This window comes from Grampus griseus (assembly GCF_964374135.1).
Source record: "Grampus griseus genome assembly, chromosome: X".
NCBI classification, from domain to species: domain Eukaryota; kingdom Metazoa; phylum Chordata; class Mammalia; order Artiodactyla; family Delphinidae; genus Grampus; species Grampus griseus.
Genome location: NC_138999.1, coordinates 56,138,029 through 56,161,884, shown reverse-complemented (window position 1 = coordinate 56,161,884; position 23,856 = coordinate 56,138,029). Strand labels below are relative to the sequence as shown.

Here is a 23,856-nt window from a genome sequence, read left to right as displayed (position 1 = left end):
CCAATGGCTCCATTCCCATTTTCCAGTCCTCTACCATTTCACATATCAATTGGCTATAACAAAGCCAGCCACCATATCCTCTGAAAACCATCTAAAACTGAATGCAAAAGGGAAAGGATATACAAATATAGAATCATTATGTTGTACACCTGAAATTGACATATATTATAAATAAATTATACCTCAATAAAAGAAGGTGGTGGGGAGGAAGGCAGAGGCCTAGGTCTCCTGCCAGTTTCAAGCAAATTTTGGCTTATCTGATTTCTTCTAGGTCCTGGATATGGCTGTCTGAACAAGTTACTGCTGCCACTGATAAAAAATCTTAATACCAACCTTTTAAAGTCATCCAAGAAGCATCCCTTTTGGATCCACCCTGGCTCCTATGCCCAGCAAAGTGAAGGGCTGTGAGGAAGATTCTGACGGGAGGGAGATGGCATGATAGAAAGAAGGGGGAGGCTATGTAAGTCATGGGATGCAGACTGAATAAGTAGAAATGGCAAAAGTAGATGAAGGGAGACAGCAATGGACAAAGAGGAGAGCAGTTGCCTTGAAAGAGAAAGGGGCTTGGAGTCTGTGGAACAGGGTTCAAAGAGGCCAGGACCAAGTTGAAGCTCAGGGCTTTACAGGATGAAACCAGGTTTATAGGAGAAAAGCCCAATCTTTACCTACAATGAACTACTTGCTAACTGCCATTTTCTCCACTAATAAATTCATAACTGCAGTGGTGGACAAAGTATAAAGAATTATACTACCTATAATAGATAATGTATTACTTTCAGCTACCTATAGCAGAAAGAAGCATTACAATTTCAGACAGCTGACCCACTGGTACAAGTGCTGCCTCCCTCTCATCTTTACTCTTTTATAAACTAAGAAGAAAACAAAAAGTGATAGAATAAGAAGTCTTAATAGATGCTCTCTAGAGTCATGGGGGCTAGAAGTGGGTCACCTTTCCTGTCCCCATTGGAGGAAGTCAGATAGATTCCACCTCTCAACTTACTCCCCCATAGATTAGGGTATAGTCCTTGCCTCCTGTGACATGCCAGTCTCCTCTTCAGTGACTCAGCAGATCTTTAAATATACCCAGGCAAGGAGCTGCTCTGAGACACAGTAAAAAAAAAATGTTTTAATCTGTTTGGGGTGTTGAGAGGCGGTCAGGAAGGTCCTCTGTTAACATGAGGTTCCCAAGCAAATTCAGCATTGCCATGAAGCTCTCTCTCTATGCTAAGAGGCTTGTTTTTGTTCTGCTGTCTGCTGTTTGCCAGCTGTGTAGAGCACAAGAATGAGAAGGGGGATGGTTCCAGGCCATGGAAGGAGTGAAGGAAATTCCTGCCCAGTGATTCTGTGGGGGAAGGGGACCAATGTATGCAATGGAGTGACTTGTTTAAATGTAGGGGCCCCAAACTCACCAAGGGCCCAGACTTTGCACTGGGTCATTCTGTTCCCTGTGGAGGACCATGACCTCTAGCTGAGAGGAGGGGTCTTCTTACTTTCCCTGTCTTCTCAGACCAGCTCAGTCTTGCACTTTGAAACAAGCATCAACTAGTAAAAGATTTCAGCTGGGCTGAGGGAAGTAACTGAATAACTTGTATTACCAAAACAAATCACGCTCCTGTTATCTGCAATGACCTCACACTTACATTCCGGCCAAAGCATTTTGGAGACAGAGCTTTGTGGAGGGGAGGAAGGGACAGCAGTGGCCTGAGGAAAGGCTCATGTACTTCAGAGTCTAGCCATGCGTTTTCCCAAGCTCTGCTGGTCTGTTCTAATAATAATAATAATGAGGAGGAGGAAGAGGAGGAGAGCCATTTATCAAGCTTTTATTCTAGGCCAGGCATTGGTCAAGACTTTTTACATCCATTATCTCACTTACCCTCACAAGAACCCAACGAGAGAAGTATTAATATCTTCATTATATAAATGAGGAAACTGAAAATAAGATTAAGTGGCCCAGAACACACAATTGGTAATTGTCAAACTCAGGATTTAAACTAAAATCTGTCAGGTGCCAAAGCCTATTCCTGAATGTCAACACATTATATTTTAGCCCTGACCCCAACTTTTTCCCCAAGAGCCCTCATCCTATCTGTTGTTTATTAAAAGTCCCTAACTCTGTGATGTATGTCTAAATTCATCCAGATGGGCATTTTGGAGTTATTGATAGGCTTTTAAATTGTTAGAAAGTGACTGTGGAAATCACCTACTATGAGTTGAAACCTCTTCCCTGTATACATGGTCTCCAACAAGTCCAGCTTTTTCTTTTTTTTTTTTTTTTTGTGGTACGCGGGCCTCTCACTGTTGTGGCCTCTCCCGTTGCGGAGCACAGGCTCCGGACGCACAGGCTCAGCGGCCATGGCTCACGGGTCCAGCTGCTCCGTGGCATGTGGGATCTTCCCAGACCGGGGCACGAACCCGTGTCCCCTGCATCAGCAGGCGGACTCTCAACCATTGCGCCACCAGGGAAGCCCCCAGCTTCTTCTTGAATGCCTTCAATGAGGGTGAATTTACTACTTATGTGATATTCCCAATGGACATAAAGGGTGCCATAAATAAGAAGAAGGGAACTAGTATTTCATCATTTACTAAGTGGCATGCCCTTTATCTAGTTGTTTTATTTAGTTTTCACAATAATGCTGTGAGGAGAGCGTTATACAGACGAAGGAGTTGACGTTCAGAGAGGTTAAGTTAACTCACCCAAGGTCATACAGTTGGTAAATGGCTGTGCCAGAACTGAAAGCCAAGTCACATCTGATTGCAGCATCCCTTGTACTTTTCTTTAGTCCCTCCTAGATGAGGAGTACAAGCCCTTGGGGTAAAGAAGGCTGTCAAGATTTTCCCAGGTCCCTGATCTGACAGGGATGGCAAATTCAAATGCCTAGAACAGTCAAGCAAGTAACTTAAATGAATAAAGCAGGTTGCTCGTGTCTGGGTAAACTGGAAAGTACATGCTCCATCTAGAGGAGCACTTGCTTCTCACCTCCAGCTGGTTACTGTCATGCAGGAATGTAGTCCCAATAATTCCAGATCTTCATTTCCCAAACTGGAAATCTGAATTTTTACGTGAAATGTTAGCAACTAATTTGATAAACACACACAAACACACACACACACCCCAAAACTCATTTGGTCCTTGTTGGAAACTTCCAATATAGGGTGAATCCACTATGAGAAAATGTCTTCCTTTTACTGAACTGCAATTTATCCTCATTGGATTTGCCCTTTGGGGTACTACAGAAAATATCTAACTCCTTTATTCCATGATAGCCCTTCAGATATATTGAGACAATATTTATGTCCATTGCTCCCTACCTCCGTTCCCATACCCAACTCAGCATCTCAGCTTCTTCATGCTTTACAAGAGGAGATGCCTCATGAAAAATTGGGTTGAACACCACATTGTAAATATGGTCTGACCAGAATTCACTTCCTTTATTCTGAATCCCATATTTCTATTAATTGAACTTATAATCCATTATTTGTTTTTGGCACTTAATATGATTGGCTCAGATTCACTGAATAAATAAATGTTTATGGAATACCTACTATGAGCCAAATGCTAAGCTATGTGTTTTGTATAATTTACAGAAATATATCCATGAAACAACCTTTGCCCTAAGAGAGTACAATTTAAAAAGATATATAAGATAAGCATATAAATAATTATAATTTAATAACTAAGTATATATCAATGGAGAAGGTAAAAAGGGCTGAATCTAAAAAATATTAAGCACTAACTCTTGACTTATACCTGACATCCATCATGCATCACGTCATCTGATCATCTCCTTGCAAAAGTCTTATAATCTAGAGATTTCGAGCACTAGTTCACAGATGAAAACTGAAGCCTACATTCTTTCAACCATATCATGTCACAGAGATAACTTTCTCAATGGATTAGGGGATGAGAAATTTCATCTCATATGAGACTATATTTGATCTAAGGTTAGAAAAATAGATAGTATTAAAATTGGGATAGCCTTCAAGGCCAAAGGAATAATAGGAAAAACAACAAGTTCAAGGAAAACAGGAGTGACAACGGTTTAAGGTGACAGATCCATGTGGCTGGAGTTAAAGATTTCTGTAGGGTAATTATAGGAATTAAGGTTGGAAAAGTAATACAGATAATGAAAAGCTTTGAACACCAGACTTAAAGAATTTGTATTTTAACCTATAAGCAAATGGAGAGGAGCTGCAATTTCAAACATGCATTACACAACTGCTCAGGAAGGCTTCTTCTGTGCTAAGCATTGAGAATACAGAGATAAATTAAACAGAGTTCTAACCCTCAAGGAGCTTATAGACTAATGGATGTTTAAAGGAAGATACTAACAATATTGTAACTGAGTTTTGGGAAAGTTAATCTGGTAGGATGAATACAATATGAATCAGAGAGCAGCACAGAGGACTAGGGAGAGCAGGCATGAGGTCACTGCACTAATCCAGGCAAGAGGTGATGAGGACTGGAACTCACGGAGAGGGAATGACAGAGAAGTCTTTGGTAAACAACAACACATCATTTCACTACCTTAATTCCCAAAGCCTCCAGTGCAGCTTTTCCCAGACACTGTGGGATCATCCCTGATGATGACACATTTTGAGTCAATCTAGCACCTCAACAAGGCTTAGCAGGTGTCCAAAGAAAAGGACATACAAAAATACGAGTATGGTTAAGGTTTTTGGTTTATTATTAGGTAGCTGGTGACTGAAATATCTCAGTATAATTTGGTCCTTTTTATTTAAACGCCTGATCAAACAGATTTTTCAAATGAACAACTGGAAACTCAGACTACACACTTGCTAACCTTTGTATTTTTAAACAAAGATGAAAGGGAAGGAGGGGTAGGTAAAGTAAACAGACTCAAAACATGTTCTGGAATCCTTTCTGCACCCAAACATCAAAGGAGTTTCCATCTTACTCCCAACTCTCAGTTTATGAGACCTCATCATCTAATCAGAGGTTGGACAATGCTTCAGAGAAGTAGACCAATATGACACTTTTGGAAAGATGCTTCCTCTTATGTACTGCCAATTTTCAAAAGAAATTCCTAAGTAGTTATCATTTATATGAGTGGGAAGATTGCACCTTCCTTAAAAAAAATCTGGAGAGAAGCAGACTTTCATAGTGGCCTTCTTACATTTCCACAATAACAAAAAAGTCATCTGACAATCATATTCATGACTTCCTATGGAATCCTGCACAACCAATTTGGGCTAGAAGAACAGAGGTAGCACTTTCTCATACTGGGAAGTTCGCCTTCTTATTTAGGGCAAATCCCATATGCTGACATTTTTTCCTTACGTTTTTGTTCCTTTTGACAATGCCTGATAGGACATGGATTCTGATCATTCTCCCATTCTCTGTCCAATCTTGCTGATGCAGAAAGTTAATTTTTAAAAAATGAGAGGCAGGGCGATACAGAAGGAGGAATAAAGGGAGACAAGTCAGTGTGAAAATGGAAACAGAGTGATAAAATGCAAAGAGGTTTGGCAGTCTGGAGTCTCGAGTTCAGACTCTGGTTCTACTAATTACTCACCATGTGCCCTTGGATAAGTACCTTTCCTTCTAAGAGTCCTTAAAAGAAGCTGGTGTATTTTAAGGACAAGAGGTGCTCAATGTTTGAAGCTCAGGCACAATGTTTTTGCATTAAAAAAATTCTGTAATATGAATAGCACTCCTTTCCCTAAATGTAGTGGAAAATAATATAAGTTGAGGAGCAGAGCTACCTAGATTCTAATATAGTCTCTTTCACTTACTTGTTCTATAACCTTGGGCACGTTACTTAATTGTTCTGTTCCTATTCACTCACCAGTAACATAGAAATGATAATCCTACTTACCTCAGGGAGTTATTTTGAGAATTAAATGAATTAACACATGTAAAACACATAAAAGAGTTCCTGACTTCAAGAAATCAGCCATTTTATTTTTCTTACCTTGGTTTCTTTCCTATTTAAGCAGGCATTGCATTGCCCATGTTTGTAGTGGGCGTTGAGATTTTCAACCACCTTGGAATCTCCAGGCCTTTTTCAACAATTTCTGTAGTTCTGCTTTCCAATCCCTATTGTAAATGATCAACTTCTTCCCACCACCCCCTTTATGTCCCTCCACCTCCACTTTAATCTCCAGGAACTCAGGTATTCTGTGAGGATCAGTGTACGATATAGGGTCAGTGCTTAATGAGGTCACCCTAGTCACCAGTCTTTTGGGATAGTAGAGGTGAATGACTAGCTAATCTGAGAAGCTGTTGGTACTAAACAGTGATTAGAACCTCGCAGTTACAAGCCAGACTTCTATTACTTCCTAGCTGTGTGACCTTTGGGCAAGTCACTTAACCTCTCTGGGACTATTTACCAAGGTTTTTGTGGGAATTAAATTAGTTAACCCATGTAAGGCACCAAAATTTGGCACATAGTAAGTGCTATCATTATTACTGCTATTATAATTCTTTGTTCTGAGTGGGGAATCACTTTTCCAACATAGAATTTTCCAAAGGAGCAACAGACAGCTAACCCTCAGAATAGGCTCTGACTAAAAGAAACTAGCTTTTTGTGTGACTTTGTTCAAATTCCTTTCCATCTCTCTGCCTCAGGCACCTCATTCATAAAATGACCAAACTGGACAAGATGGTTTGCCACGTTCCATAGACTCTAATATCCTACAATCTCAGGCCATTTATGTTCCAGATCTCTGTAAGTTTCAGCTTAGATCAAAGCTCAGTGGCCTTTAAAAGTCTACTTACTGTGTTTTTCATGGATAAATTATTTTGGTGTGTGGTTCAGTAAAAACATAATAACAATATTTTGGTTCGATTGAAGGCAGCAGCCACTTTGCGTGGTGTTCTAGGTTTTTATTCATTATTTAGTTTAGTTACCTGGTTTAAGGTTTGGGCAAGAAGAAGAAACTCACACCACCCCCAAAATGAGGTCTCAGGATAACGCTAAGAAGCACCAAGCTGGAATCCAGGAGAACTGAGTTTGTGCTCTAGTTATGTTGCCAGCTTGTTGTTTCTCCCTAGACAAGACTCCACTCCTCTCTAGGCCCCTATAAAGCAAAAGGGGAGAAGTGAGAGGGCATCAAAGATCTAGGTGGTCTCTAAGGTTTTAATCTCCTTGAAAAGCAGAAAGCTAAGGGCACTGCATGAAAACTGAGAAGAAGCCGACAAGATGTTCACCAAATAACTCAAACTTTATACATCAAAAATCAAACTCTTGATTCCTACCCACCCACACACACATACCGGCTTTACCTACAATATTCATCATTTCAGTAAATGGCAATCACATTCTTCAAATTGCTCAGATCAAAAATTTGGCAATCAGCCTTGACTTCTCTCTTTTTCTCACAATGAGTATCTAATCTGTCAGTAAATGCTGTAGGATCTACCATGAAGACACATCAAGAATCCAGCTACTTCTCATCTCCTCTACCAATAACCCCTGGTCTAAACCACCATCATCTCTTACCTGGATCACTGCAGTAGCCTCATCTCCTTGCTTTCGCCTTGCTCTTACAGTGTTTTCTCCACACAGACAATCAGTAAACAAACAAATGTATAAAATATCAAAGAGTGGTGGATGTTCTGAAGAAGAGAATCTGTTAAAATATCAGTCAAATCATGTTAATCCTCTATTCAAAATCTTCCAATGACTCCCCATATCGGAGTAAAAACCAAAGTCCTAAGGAAGACCTGAGATGTCCCTTATTAACTCTGATCTCATCTCTTATCACTCTCCATTTACTTAAACTGCCATACAGGTCTCTCTGCTATTGTCCATCATACAAAGTATGCTCCTGCCTCAGGTCTTTTCTACTTGTGGTTGTCTGTATCTGGAATATTCTAACTCCAGATATCCCTATTGTTCACTTCCTAATTTCCTTCAGGTCTCTGCTCAAATATCACCTTCTCAGTAAGGGCTTCTCTGACCAACAGATATAAAATAGTCCTTCCCACTATCAATCCCTATTCCCCACACTCTGCTAAATTATTCTTCATGACATTTATCACCATCAGATATATTCTACATGTCTCCTTTCATTAAACTGTAAACTCCATGAAGGGAGGAATTTTTGTCTGCCTTGTTCATTGCTGTGTCATAGGTGCTTAGCATAGAATTTGATATGTAAAAAGCTCAGTAAGTATTTGTTGAATAAATGCAGTCTATAAAGTAAGATGTCAAGACTGTTGGCAACTTGAATGCCCACACAAGCCAATCCATCAGTCCAGTAAATGGATAAAAGACCCAGAAGCCTTAAGAGCTTCATGAATTTCTATTGATACTAGTTAAGGTTATTTTGCCTCTCTGACTCTCCTATTTCCTATCTATGAGGTGAGCGACCTGTGTGATAAAAAAGGAGCACTTGATTTGAGGAACAAAGAGTGGGGCTGAAATCCCAGCTCTGCCACCTTGAGGCTGTTTGACTTTAGACATGTCACTTAACTTCTCTGAACATAATATTTACAATGGGAATGACAGTATTATAATAGTATGGAGAATATTAAAACACAGTAAACCTGGCTACTTGTATACAGTAGAAAAGAGGATGAAATGCAATAATGGAATATGAAACAACTCTGTAAACTGTAAAGTGTTACTGGAATATGTCCAATGTCACTGTTCCCTGTGCTACATTCAGAAAAAGTTGTCAAAGAGTCAAATAGTGCTACTAAAAATGTTTTGAACTTTGGAAAAGAACATCCCAGATAAAATACTAAGTACCACTGTAGCTTATTTATTGTCTGGTACTAGGTTGTTCTGGCTCAAGTTATCCTGTGACATGTTGAATCCACCAAAGGAGGCCAACTATTTCCAGGGAAACCCTGTCACAGGACACTTGCAGTCCCCCTAGCGGCCAGATAGTAAGACTACACTTCCACAAGCAAGGAACACACTCAATTTGCACAAAACAGAACCCATAATTAAGGGGTTGGCCATTTTAAAGCTACATCATCTAATTCAGCAAAGGCCTTATAAAAAAAAGTTTTCATGTTCCCCTTACTCCCAGAATTGTCTGACTTGTGCTCTTTGCTTCTCTCCCTTAACCAACACCCTGAAAACCCATTTATACAGAACCTCAAAGCAAGCCACCATGATCAATGGAAAACTTGAGAGCAGAATGATAATTCTTTTTTTTTTTTTGGCTGGATAAATGCTTTATTCTTTTGCCAGTTTTTATTTTATTTTTTTTTATTTTTAACATCTTTATTGGGGTATAATTGCTTTACAATGGTGTGTTAGTTTCTGCTTTATAACAAAGTGAATCAGTCATACATAAACATATGTTCCCATATGTCTTCCCTCTCAGAATGATAATTCTTGATCTGACCACCACACTGGGCATCTTTATTGGCTCTCACACCAAACTTAGACCCATTAATCACCCTCAATTTTAATTACTTCCTCATATATTGCAGACTTGTATAGTCAAAGACATCAAAACATGTTCCCAGAAAGTGCAAAAATATAGCCAAAAATGAGAAAGTAACTAGTAACTGACTTGACTGGGGTGGCACTGTTGAAAAAGGAGAAATAGATTCCAACCCCTTGAATTCACTCTTCATTGTCTTTCCAGAAATACTACCTTCTGGTATCTGAAATATTCATCAAGACGTATAATCTATTGCTTGAGTTAAATCATGTCCCAACCTCATCCATAAGGATAAAAAGCAGCCATAGATAATATTGTTGACCACTTCCACCTATGTTGATCCATTTCTTTTTTGGATATCTGCATTTAAAAAATACATACCATACAATCCAGCATCTCATCATACTGGCATCATGGTGTTGCCATTCTGTTTTGTTTTTATTTTTGTTTTAATAGCTATAAGCTCCTTGAGGGCAGTGATCTCAAGATTCTCCCTGAATTGTGTTCCCTTTACCCTGATCTCTCTCTAGTACACAGATGGGCATATAGCAGGTGTTTAATGAAAAGTGGTTGATTGATGAATACTTTTTAAAACTCACTTTATTAGGGTCATCTCTAAAGACAACTACGTCACAAGAGGACATTTTGTTCAGTGGCCTGCCGTTCACTTACCATTTTCAGGACACAATAGCTATAGCTGATTAGATATGACCCTTAGCCTAGAGTGTTAATAAGACCAAAGTTCAATCCCTTTATAGGTAAATTTTATCTCTTCTTTATGGTTATAGAGTACACCCCTGAAAAGAAGCCCAAATTATATGAGAGTAAATGGACCACTTCTTCATCTACAAATACACACCAGAAGGAGTGGTGGCATTTACCTTGTCTAAAGGACAACATATAAAAACATAAAATTATGACTCCAGCTGCTTACACAAACCTAAACATAAGCCAAATACAACTAACTAGTGATTTCTTTGGCTTAGTTTGCATCTGTTACCTCTTCATGTTAGTTTAGTGCATAGAAATTATTATTCCTCATCCCCTTGCTAGTAGTTCCCAAATCCAAATACTAAAAAGAGGACTACTAACTGCATAAACCTTATTAATATGTTTCTTCTCTACTGTTGTCTGAAGACCTGAAAATTTTAGAGACACTCTTCTATTCATCCAGGAAGGGGCTGGCATTACCAATTCTAATTCACAGTTGAGGAAAACTGAGAACAGTGTCCTTATGCAGCCTTCATACAGGATGAAACAAAGTATGCTTTAACTTTCAACACAGCAGCAGAAACCTTTTGCCTCTTAAGTCCCAGAGGGGTTCAAAACTCAGGTACTTTCAGCGAGGTTGCAGGATACAAAGTCAATATACAAAAATCAGTTATATTTCTATACACTGACAATGAACAATTTTAAAGGATATTAAGAAAATTCCATTCATAGTAGCATCAAAAATTAAAACATTGAGGAACTAATTAAACAAAAGAAGTGCAAAATTTATACTCTTAAAACTACAAAACGTTGAAAAAAGTGAAAATGACATAAATAAATGGAAAGACATTCCATGGCCATGGATCAGAACACTTAATGTGGAGATGACAACACTCCCCAAATTGATCTACAGATTCAATGTAGCCTCTATCAGAATCCCAAATGGCTTCTCTGTAGAAAATGACAAGCTGATCCTAAAATGCATATAGAAATTCAAAGGACCCACAATAGTCAAAAACAATCTTGAAAAAGAAGAACAAAATTGGACGACTCACACTTCCTCATTTCAAAACTTATTAAAAACTTACAGTAATTAAGACACCGTGGTATTGGTATAGGATCAATGTATTGTAATATAGCCCAGAGTCCAGAAAAAACATTTACAGTTAACTAATTTTACACAAAGGGTGACAAGACAGTTAAATAGGGAAAGAATCAACATATGGTGCTGTGGTGACTAGATATTTACATAAAAAATAATTCAAAACCGATCAAAAACCTAAATTTAACAGCTAAAACTATAAAACTCTTAGAAGGAAAGCTAAGTGTAAATCTTTGTGACCTTGGGTTAAGCAAAACCTTCTTAGATATGATACAAAGATCACAAGCTACATACAAAAAGTACATTGGACTTCAAAATTTTTAAAGCATGTTCTTCAATGGATACCATCAAGAAAGTGAAAAGACAACTCAGAGTATGTGATAAAATATTCACAAATTGTAATTTCTTATAGGATTTTTATCTAGAATATATTTTTTTAAAACTCTTACAACTCGGGGTTCCCTGGTGGCGCAGTGGTTGAGAGTCCGCCTGCCGATGCAGGAGACACGGGTTTGTGCCCCGGTCCGGGAATATCCCACATGCCGCGGAGCGGCTGGGCCCGTGAGCCATTGCCGCTGAGCCTGTGCGTCCGGAGCCTGTGCTCCACAACGGGAGAGGCCACAACAGTGAGAGGACCGTGTACCGCAAAAAAAAAAAAAAACCTCTTACAACTCAATAAGAAAAATAATCTAATTACAAATGAGCAAAGACCTTTTTTGCAAAGAAGATATACAAACAGTCAATAAGCACATAAAAGGATGCTTAATATTATTAGTCATTAGAGAAATGCAAATCAAAACCACTTTGACATACCACTTCACACCCACTGTGATGTCTATAATTAAAAAGACAATAACAAGTATTGGCAGGATGTGAAGAAATAGGACCCTCATACATTGCTGGTGAGATTGTAAAATGGTGTAGCCACTTTTAAAAACAGTTTGGAAGTGCCTCAAAAGGTTAAACACAGAGTTACTATATGACCCAGAAACTCCACTCCTAGGTATGTACCCAAAAGAATTAAAAAACACGTTCATAAAAAAAATCTTGTACATAAATGTTCATAGCAGTATTATTCATAATAACCAAAAGGTTGAAGTAACTCTAATGTCCATCAACTGATGAATGGATAGATAAAGTGAGGTACATCCATAAAATGGAAAGTATTGAGATGTGCTTCAACATGGATGAACACTGAAAATATTATTCTACATGAAAGAAGCTAGTCACAAAAGGTGACGTATTGCATGGCTCCATTTATATTAAATGTCAGAATAAGCAAATCCATAGAGACTGAAAGTAGACTGGTGGTTGATAGTTGCTCAGGTTGGGGTGGGGTTTGACTGCTAAGTGATTAAAATGTTCTAAAATTGATTGCGGTGATGGTTGCCCAACTCTGAATATAATAAAAACCATTGAATTGTATGTATACTTTAAATGGGTGAATTATATATTGTGAATTACGTCTCAATAAAGCTGTTGATTAAAAAAATAAAACTCAGGTACTGCATGATCTAAATTGGCAGCATTCTCAAGTAACCAGCACTTTAGATCTATATGCTTATCTAGATGAGCCACTCTCAACACTGCTCTGCCCTGTAGGTTGGCAACAGGAATTGGTGTAAGAGAGAAAGGATGGCAGCATTCATGAGTGTGCAAGGAGCTGTGCATAAATCACAGCAGCAGTCACTAAAAGTAGCCCTTACTGAGCAAAAATCTAAAACATCATCTGTCAGGTGGGAAAGTTCAAGAAAAAAAGTTGGGAAGTGCCACTCTAGAGAGGTTTCCCTATGGTAAACAAATGCTATAGAAAATGCAACAACTTCTACTCCCTCAACTAGCAAAGGGATGTACACTAAGCACCCTCCTGGCTTACTCAAACTTACATGAGTGCTAGTGAATAAACCAGAAGATGCTGGGTCTTTTCTTTGAAAAGAGTGCTATATAAATATGAGATTTCATAATTCTCTTCAATATGGCAAATGCCAACCAATACAGATAACTGTATGGAGCTTTACAAGCAACGAGGGAAAAAAAGTCAACTTTGTGCCTAGGATGAGGATAACTTACTCTGAGTTCAACATCTCAGAACGTGATGTAATGCTGGCAGGCAAATTCTGAGGTTGAATAATTTCTTCAATACCTTTCTTTTTTTAAAATGATTAATTCACATATAGCATCACCATATTAGCTCAGCCAGACAATTCTAGCAAGCACCGTTGCATATAGATCAGGTACTACTTGTGAAAGCACTGCAGAAGTTTGACCCAGACAGAGCTGTCTCAGAGGCGAGAGGGTCCAGTTATTCTCAGGTTTTGAGAAAACGTTGCCAAAATAGCCAGTAGACAGAGAGAGACAGAGAACAAGAGACAGAGACAGCAGCCAGCAAAATACTTCATTAAATCACCAAGTCCTCAAGGCATCTAGTTCAGCTCCCTCAGCAACTGTTAAATCAGGCTCTAACCTTAAGGTAAAAAAAGCCCAGCTATTCATTTTGCAATTTCTTCAAGTCATCTATCTAGCCTTAAAAGAAAGGTGCTGAGGTTGATCTGATCTGTTACTCTCCAGATTAAAAAAAAAATTCTTTAGGAGCATGCCACAGGTGTAATGAGAAAAAATATCCTGAAAAGTAGAAAAAAAAGTCTATATTCCAATATCAAAAGCATGAAAGGAATAGAAAGAAAGAAAATCGGGGACAGGCAGCACTTAAGGAAGCTGTGGACAAAGAGAAAATGGTGGAGGTAGGGGATGGGGAGAAGTTTCCTTTTCCCTCTCAAACCAACCTCACAAAACTTGATTTTTATTTGCTTTCTATTTTTCAGAATCATGATTTCAGGTTTGGTTATAAAATAAGCCCCTTGCTTACCACAACCAGCTGGCATTCTGCTTTCTGCTTAGCACAGTTCTGAATGAAACTGGTGGTCTTGATATCACAGTAAATAAGAATAATAATAAAATTGTCCATGTCCCTAACTCCAACTCACATAATCCCACCAAGAGCAGCCACAGTACAAGTAAGAGTCGGGAGACCAAAGAATTGTTTGGTTTAAATACATATATGTATACCAGATGAGAAAATTACTACAGGGAGGTAAAACATTTAAAAAAGAAAATGAAATGTGCCAGCAAATTCAATATATTAATATCAAAGTTTACAGCGTAAAAAGAATGGAAGTCTGATGAGGCAAAATTAGCACTGGCAAGAAAGCTCCCTTAAGTGACCCTGCAACAGGAAAGCTGCAAGCATCTTCAAAACTGTCTCTCACTGATGTTAACCTTTGGCCAAGATGAGAGAGATACTCTGTGGACAACCAAGAGAAGAATTCTATCACTACATCTTGCACATATTTTCAAATGGGGTACCACCCAGTGTGGCTATATGGTCCTCGGGTTCTGATTACTGGTACCCAGACAGAACTCACCAGTTATTTACTGACCGTGAAGAAAGGATGCTTCTTTCCAACATATTGACCCTGAAGGCCTATGGACAGAGAGCGTCATTCCCAAAGCAAAACTCAGATTTACAAAAAAGACAAACTGCTCCTTGCAATATAGTCATAAAAAGTGACTTGATAACTGTGGAGAGGAGAGGAGATGGAAAGGGGAGTTAATAAAATGACTTCTTTTGAAACAACTAATGGAGAAAGGCAGGATTTGCCAATTTCAAAGCACTACTAAAATACTACCTATTATGAAGACCAGAACAAATTATCAAGAGAAAAATTAAAATGTTCTTTTTGCATCTGGATAATTTATTTAAACCCCAACTCTAATTCCTGAACAGGCTCTCCTTGGTCTCATCTCCCAAGAATAAATATTTGTCATATTATTACGCTGTTTGCTGGGATATAAAGGGCCCTACTTCTGTCAAGTGAGACAGTGGTCAATTAACAAAGTTGTAGTCTTATTTGTTCTTGGTGGAAGACAGCTCCATAAAATATTATCAGGGTTTCACACAAGCCCTATCACTTTTTATTATTCCTTCTGCTCATACCACATGCTAAAATAAGTAAAAATAAAAAGTAATGGACCACCTTAGGCCTCTCTCCTCTCGGCAGAAATATTGTAGATGCATAAGAACACAGAGCTATTCCAGAAGTTATTAAGTTAAAAAAAACCTACAATTAAATAACGTGTATGAACACACACACACAATCAGAAAAGGGAGTAATCCAACAGATTATTGAAAGTCTCTAGAATGTTGAGATTTTTAACTCAAAGTTGGCATATAATGCATGCAATACAGAGAGGGTGGAAGCTCTAGCTTTGGCTTAAAATAATTCCTTGCCTTTCACCAAACTGTGGCCCTACAAAGTGAGGGAAAGAAAGAGAAAGTAAGAAAATACCAACTTTTAGATTGGGATTTGTTGAATTCTGATGAAATTGATAAATTTTCAAAAACCTGATTCAAGGATTTTCTTTGTCCTAGAAATGAAAAATCTTTGTCAACACACAAGACAGGAATGCCAGTTTTCCCTTTCACTAGATTCCTATAACTAGTGCAGCAATCACACACCAGGAAAGATTAAATAATCTTGTACTTTATTCGGGTACTGCTAATGTCTCACTAGTTGAGGTCATTAATTTATGCAGGTTTTAGAAATAGAGAAGTTTTTCCATTAAGACCTGGGATAAAATCCCCTAGCTTACTGCACACCTGATGGGAAGAGCTATTTAAAAGCTCTCTGTAGCCACTTTCTGAAAATTTCAGGTTATGTCTTCGAACACACACACATCTCTTAACAAATATGTGGAATCATTCACCCCTCCCTGTTAACTGAGTTATTTGGGTGTTGGGGGAGGCATACAGAAGAGGGACAGGACGGTTCCAGTGACTGGGCAGGTCATGAAGAACCTTATACATTCCCCCCAACCCCGCCAAAAGAAAAATATTTCACAGTAGAAGAGAGCTCCGCTGACTAGCAACCGCCCTAGGAAAAAATATATACTCTAGCAAGTAAATCTGTTCTTATGAAATGAAGACCTTTTGTCCCACAGTATAACCACATTGCAAAAATTTTTAAAAAAAACAAACTTCAAATTAACTAGAAAAGACTGACAATATAAATGAAGCCTTTGAAAATCCTGTAAGCCAAACCTTAAGAACCTAAAAAATATAAAGCCTGGTTAGAAGCTGTTTCTTCAGTAACCCAGAAAATAATATTTTATGAAATCCTATCCTCCTCTTTCTTTTCTAACACTGTGCTATCAACCTTCCAAGAACAGAAGCATCAGTGAAAGGAAGCAAATTGTTGGATTTAAGTCTCCAAACAAAGATGCTAAGTCTAACAAATTTTGAAAAGTCACAGGTAAAGAAAATAGCTACAGAAACACGGAACAAGACATCAACATCCATGAGGACATCAGCACCCAGCAGATCTGAGGAGTTAGTTCCCCAGTCAATATTCCCTCCCTCATGGGAATAAACTAATATCTTAGTTTGCTAGGAAAAAAATCTTTAATGTGGTCTCCAAAGTGCTCAATTGTGATAAGTAAGAATTTTTAACACGCAAGATGAAATTGACCGCCACTTTTCTCATGTCCTAATGAAAACTATTGGGCAAGATTAAGGCTCATAGGTCCCTAACAGTTCTTACTTAATTTGTTAGAGGTAACATATCATGTTTTAAAATGCAAGTATGTCCTTAAAATGAAGGAATATATTGAAAAGCCCTATTCCTTTTGTAAACCCTAATCTCACAAAAGCAGATTTCTATGCACACTGGAATAGCAGGAAATCCTTTAAACTTTTTTCCCAACACTTTTGTAAGTCAGACTCAAGTCTGGTTAAATTGTTCATTAAAAGAACATTCTCCTCTTTATAGAGCTAATGCAAACTCAAAGTAGGAACTGTGGATCTGTTGTAATCCATAGAGCAAATAAACACTTTACAAGAGAAAACCAACACTACCATCTAGTTCCAACATTGTCAACCTGTGAGGGCAAATCCTGCCCATTGTTTACGGGGAAAGGGGTCATTTGGCTTTCCCCTACCTTTGCCTGCTCTAATCTTGCCTGGTTGGAGTCTCTCTCCTGACCTCCAACCCTGGGGCAAGTCCTCTTTGTTGCCAACAAAGGGACTTCACTCCTTCTTCACACAGCGGCCCTCAGAACCCAGAGACCACCTTCTTCCCGTAATCCCATACTCCATTTCATCTCTTTGGAGGAGGCGGGTTGAGAAAAGCTTGGGTCAGTTATTTTGCCTCTAACCTGCCAAGACCAGCCACAGGCCAGGGGGGCAATCCCTAACAGACCTTAAGAGGAGAAAGTGCCCATATTTCTTGTCCAGGTTCTCTGATTTGGGGGCGGGGAGAAGGAGAAGTAGTGGAGGGCTTAAGGGCTTTATTTCGGAAGATGGCCCTTGCAATTGGATTTAAATTTGGAGTCAGCGGGACATGGAGTACCAAGTGGCAGGCAAGATTTTTGGAGGCTGGTGGGGGGCGGGGGTTGTCAAGGAATCTGGAAGGGCTTGCACCAGCACCCAGGGCTCACAGTGGTGGGGACTGGAGCACACAGTGGGGGTTCAGAGCGCAAAGGTCGAATCTTTGGTAGTCCAGGGAAAGGCTCCAGATTTAGGGCGGCCCTTTCTGTGGAAGCTTGTTCAGCTCGCCCAAGAACAGAGCGTTTGCGCGGGGAGGAGAGGACTGACTCTAGGCTTAAAGACATTTTTAGGAGGAGAAACTTACCGCATGTCCCCATAAGGTCCAGAATAGCTCTCCATCCAGGGGCCCATTTCGCTTTTGACACAACTTGGACTTGGATAGGGCACTCTGCTCACCACGCCGCCGGGATACCACACATCGGGTGGGGGAAAGTCACCTTCTTGGCCCGCCAACCCCTGAGGTGGCCGAGTGTAGCCGTATGGGGCTACAGCCCCTGCCTCGCCTGCGCTGCCGCCCCCGCCTCCGCCACAGGGCCCATAGAGCTGGCCTTCTTCGGCTGTGAAGAGAGTGTGCCAGGAAGAGGAGGCGGCAGCTGAGGGTGAGCCTGAGCCCGGTCCTGCTGCACCCCCGCCGTGCAGGCTCGCCAGATCCCCATAGCGGCATTGTGCCGCCGCGGCCGCCCAGGCGCTGCCATAGTCCAGGGGGTTCTCCAGCTTGATGCGGGCATGAGGATGGGGAGGCGGCGGAGGGGGCAACGGCCCAGCCAGGGCTAGCGGAAAGTTGTAGTAGTCGCGACTCTGATAAGCTGCTACCTCGTCCAGTGCTCCAGACTTGTACAGAGACAGGGCGGATGGCAGCTCAAGTGTTCCGGAGCCCCCTGCTTCGCCGCTGCCAGAGCAGCGCAGGCTCTCACTGTCCAGCCCTTTGGTGTAACCTGCCTTGAAAGGGGAATACTCAGCAGTCTCTTCGGTGCCCTTGCTCGGGCCATCATCCAGCAGAGAACCTTTGCATTCAGCCAACGGGGCACAAGGAGTGGGACGCACAGCTGGTGGACCTCCCAGGAGCGGGGCGTACATGCAATCCCCCCGAAGCTGCTCCCCAGGACTCAGATGCTCCAATGCCTCCACACCCAAGCCCATGGAAACCGACACTGCCTTACACAACTCTTTGGCGCTGTCCGAGATGGTCGAACTGCCCCCTAGGTAACTGTCCTTGGAGGAGATGGGAGCCCCAGTGGCCTCCCTCGCTCTCCCGCTGCTACGGCTGCCTTCAGATACCGCCTCCTGCTGCTGCTGTTGCTGCTGCTGCTGAAGAAGTTGCATGGTGCCGGCCTCGCTCAGGATGTCTTTAAGATCGGTGGAGCAGCTGCTTAAGCCGGGGAAAGTGGGGCCCAGCAGGGACAACGTGGATGGGGCAGCTGAGTCATCCTCTTCCGGAGGTGCTGGCGGCGGCTGCTGCAGCCCCTTGCCGGCTGCCGAGGCAGCTCCTGGCTCTGGGACGCAGCCACGATCCGGGGGGTCCTCGGGAGCTGACTGCTGTTGTGAAGACTGCTGTCCCTCGTCCAGGGACAGGTAGCCTGTGGGGCCTCTGCTCTGGACTTGGGGAGAGCCATCCTCACTCTGCTGCTGCTGCCGTTGCTGCTGCTGCTGCTGGGGACTGGTCTCCTGCTGCTGCTGCAAACGGGCGCCGGGAGGTGCTGCACTCGCGGCCGCAGGGTGCCGGGGACCCGGGTTCTGGATCACTTCGCATACACTCTGGAACAGGTTCTGGAAAGCTCCTCGGTAGGTCTTGGACGGCGGCCGGGGGTAGACCCTCCCCAGACCTAATTGCACCTCCATCCTTAAGCTTGGGTGAATCTTCCACCCAATTCTTTTATCCTGCTCCCCTTCTCTTGCTGAGAAGAGTTCAACAGGCTGCTATGCGTAGTTGCTGCAGCTAGTTGCCCACCTGCGGGAAGCTCCTGGGGAGGAAACTTGCGGGAGTAACAACTCCAAAAAATTCTGACAGCCTCAAAGTCTCGTGCAGAGGAAACACGCGCTGGACACGATCTTCCCTGGTAGGCTCACAATCTGCTCCTGAATACTTGGAGGGTAGATTCAAAAGATGCTCAAATCTTGAAGGGGGGTGGGGAGGAAAACCCTCTGCCTTCTGAATTTGGTGTCCACTGAAGCAGGTGCAAATAAGAACCAGGTTATTTTCGTTTTGTTTTGTTTTGTTTTGGGTTTTGCTATTCGGTTTTGTTTGTTTGGGTTTGGTTGGGGTTTTGTTTGTTGTTGTTTTCTTTTTGGGGGGAGGCTACTGAAGTCCTGACTGCCTTTTCATCCTTTGATCTCTGGCCCCACAAACTGGTGGGAGGGGGAAGCGGCGTGCAAGGGGAGGTGGAGAGGGAGTAAGAGGAATCTGGGGGTCTGCCCTGCTTACCGCCTAACCAGCCAGATTCTGGCTGCAGTGCTGAAGCGGCTCCCCGGTCTCCTGGCACCCCAGAGCCGTTTTTGCAACGTGCAGCTAGCTCTCCCGCTCGCAGCCAAAGGGAGTTACCTCTCTGCAAACTCGGGCTGGCTGCGCTGGGCTGACTGCAGGGGGGTTGAGGGGGCTGCGAGGAGAAGGCGGAGGCAGCAGCAGGACAGGAGACCCTGGAGGGGGGGCGGGGTGGAGGGGAGGAGGACAAAGGCAGGCGTCAGTCCTACCCGGCACTTTCCTCGCTTCCTCCGAGTCTCCAGCAGCTTTTAAAAACTTCACTGAAGAGGAAAAGGCAGCTCCGGGGAGGCGGCTTCGAAGCCGCCGCGCCGCAAGAGGCGTTGGCTGTCGCCAGAGCCGGCTGGGGTTGACGCGGTGCGTCCCTTCGGCTCCTGTCCCACACTGAAGCAGCTAGCTCGGTCGCTTTCCTTCCGTCGCCTCCTCTGCCTCCAGGCTTGCTCCGGACCCTCTGGCTCTCGCTGCACGCTGGCTCCCCGGGATCTCGGAGGGGGCGCTGGGAAGTGGAGAGCAAATGCAACAGTTTGCGAGTCGGGTCCCGCCCCCGCCGGGCCGGCCTCCTTGCCTTCCCCACCTCCTTTCTCCCTCCCCTCTCCTTTGATTTTCTCCCCTCCCCTCCCCGTCCACTAAAGCCGGGCGGCTTTGGAGAAACAGGTGCTGTCGCAGCGTGGGTGAGGGCAGGAGAGGCTTGTTCTAGCCCAGGAGCACCCTAGCTCCCCGACTACCTCCTGCTTTCCTGGACCAGGTTTTAAGCATCGGGGCTGAAGCTTTAACCCGGAGCTTTATTTTGACGACAGGGCCACCAAACTCTCAGAGGACCATATTTGCCAGATTTGATTCTGAAGTCCAATTTCAAAACAGACCCTGTGCACTTGTGGGAGGGGGGAGAGAGTGGGAAAGGGCAATAGAAGTATAGAGGAAATAGATCTCCTTCAGCGAGGGACTATGTTCAGGGAAGGCAGACCGAAAAGCGCAGACGGGAGGATCTCCTACAAACTGAGGAACAAGCAATGGCCAAGCCAGTCTATACTTGTTGAAACATTTCAAATTTCTCCATAGGGGTAGATTGGGTCTCGTGGCACTGTATCAGTTGCTCTAGGAACCCTCTGCCTGGGAACAAAAGGTAATCTCTATCCTCTTCTCTTCCCTTTTTCCTGTCTGGAATTGCTTCTTACCACACACTTATCATCTATCCCGATGTACAAAGGAAAATCACCCAGAAAAGCAGGCAAACACGTAAACTCTAGAAACACGTCATGTACATAGAGATCTTGATTTTGTCCAGGGTTTTGCAGACATTTGCTTATATACAGGCACTTGCTTTTCCAAGTTGCCTTTGAATAGTTTAAGCTTGCAAACTGCAGTATTCAAGGAATGGAACCTATATAGGTCCGCTTTTCTTCCTCTTAGTAGACAACCAGGAGTGGAAGGTCATGTGGGCTATTGCAACTGTTCTTTTCTGGAAGAGGTCTCATCTTCCCTGTATAAAGATGGAGAGGCAGTTGGGAATGGAAGAGTAGAGAAAGAGAAAGGGGAGATCTATAGGGAAAGAGGTGTCCCTTGGTATCAGCAGGGTCCCTGGGCCTCCCTAGCTTTTAAATTCCTTAGACTTCTGGATCTGGGCAGGGTCTGTCTGTCCCAGAGGACAAGTGGAGTTTTTCCATGTGGGCCTGTTCTGTTTTTTACAGGTTTCTACAGAATCTTATCTTGTTCACAGCCAAGCATAATGGGAATTTACTTACCATGACCAAAGGAAGTAACTTAATACTAAAGGCAGGGAAGAGTGGGCATGATCTGCTCTATTTTCCAGATGAAGACATTGAAGCAAGGACATAATTTGTTCTATGTTCCACTTTAGTAGAACCTAAACTAGTCTTCCATCTTATTGCTATTTTAGCTAGACTCATCAATGTCAAGAGAACTTAGAAAAGGGCTATAAATGAAACTTCCAGAAGCATGAGGAGCTTTTCACCTGAGGAGGTGAAAAATTATCTTCTGGGATTTTAATGATTTCACCCCTGCCTGAACATATCGCAGATATACACCCTTTGTTGGTAAAGAATCTCACAAAATACTCCTTATGGTAAAGAAGCAGTCTTATTCGTAGAGACGTCAAATTGTAACAGGGCTAATTCTCAATTCCTTATTGTCATGGAAAACAAGAATATGTAATTGAAATGCACAGATACTTTGAAAACCTTATTTAAATAGTCATCAAAACCTTTAGTTCCACCAAAGCTTTTAACAAGGGTTCCTCAAAGGGAATTAAGTAAGTTGGGCTGGCAGGAAAGTGAAATGGAAATAACATAGGTCTCAAAGTCAGAAGTTTGTCTACAGATTAACAATGAATCTCTTCCTCTACATAAGCTTCGGTTTCTTGCTCTGTGAAATAGGAAGGGAAGGAAATAGAAGCTGGACCTGACAGTCTTTCAAACACTGACAATTTAGAGTGCTGTGACTGACGTGAGTTGTCTTCTTATCTACACTCCGTAGAAGGTGGGTATGGAGGTGGATATGGAGGGTGGGTATCTACACTCCATAGAGGGTGGGGATGGAGGGATATCACTATTTTTCACTAGTGATAGTGAAAAATCCAATGGACAGAGGTGAGGAGGGTAGTTATAAGCAAAGAAGCCTGAAAAAACATAAGGTGAGAAATAATTCCTCAGAGTTGCCCGTTGAATAAATGACATCCCAACAGACATTCAAACCCAGGTCTGAAGAATTCCAAAATTCATGTTGCTTTCACAGCACCAAAATTGTCTTCAAATTTTTCTTATAAAATTCTGGCCAATAATACGTACCCTTAAAAGGCTGATGTGGTAATTAAAGGAGATCATGTGTGTGGAACAACTTTATAAACAGGAAAGCATTGTACAAATCTGAAGGATCACCTTGTTATGTTATATTTTTAAAGGTGGTGCTATCTACATTTATGTTATTGTCAGGGAAGACTACTGTGAACATAACAGGAGCTTACACTTTATTTTGAATTTTGAGTTCTGATCCCCAATCTCAAATCTTATTTTTCTCCCATTGTTTTAAAGATCAAGAGACACTATTGGAGACTATTACATAAATTATGTGCTTGTACCATCTTTCTTTCTCTTTTTCTTTTTCTTCTTTGCAATTTTTAGCAACCACATAAGTAATCAGTAGTGTCTTCTCAGGACATTTGAGTTGAGGGTATGTTTTTGCCATGGGCTTCCTCTGCAATTTCAAGGAGACTTTGTTAATAGAATTTTCCCTAGTTCCTTGCTCTGGAAAGCCAGGATGAGCTGACCTTTGGAAAATGATGGACATTCGCCAAGTCCTGTGGGCTTTATTTCCTAAATATCTCACAAATCTGCCTACTTCTCTTCATCTCTGCTACTGTCAACCTAGTTCAAAGCACTGTCCTTTCTCACCTGGACCACTGTAAATGGGCTTCCTCCTTCCACTCTTACTTTCCTGGAGTCAGTTCTGCATTGAGCAATTAAAGGGACTTTTTAAAATTAAAAAAAAATTAATTAGAACAGTTTAATGTCACAACAAAACTGAGGGTAAGGCACAGATATTTCCCATATAACCCCTGTCTCCACACTTGCATAGCCTCCCCGGTTATCAACATTCCCACCAGAGAGGTACATTTGTAACAACTGACGAGCCTGCAGTGATACATCATAATCACCCAAAGCCCATAGTTTACATTAGGGTTCACTCTTGGTGTTGTATATCTATGGGTTTGAACAAACATATAATGACATGTATCTATCATTATGATATCATACAGAGATTTTTCTCTGCTCTAAAAGTCCTCTGTGCTCCAACTATTCATCT

The 23,856-nt window shown here is 41.8% G+C and overlaps 1 protein-coding gene across 2 annotated transcripts in view; it reads right to left on the bottom strand.

Moving 5' to 3' along the window:
* AR (androgen receptor) overlaps positions 1 to 19,400 on the bottom strand; it is a gene marked incomplete at both ends in the record, with an annotated part of 163,206 nt that extends 143,806 nt beyond the window's left edge. For both annotated transcript variants that reach the window (XM_082681042.1, XM_082681043.1), the window contains one exon: positions 17,866 to 19,400. In XM_082681042.1, coding sequence (XP_082537168.1) covers positions 17,866 to 19,400 — 1,535 coding nt within the window. The remainder of the gene's footprint in view (positions 1 to 17,865) is intronic.
* Between the last annotated feature and the right edge of the window lie 4,456 nt (positions 19,401 to 23,856).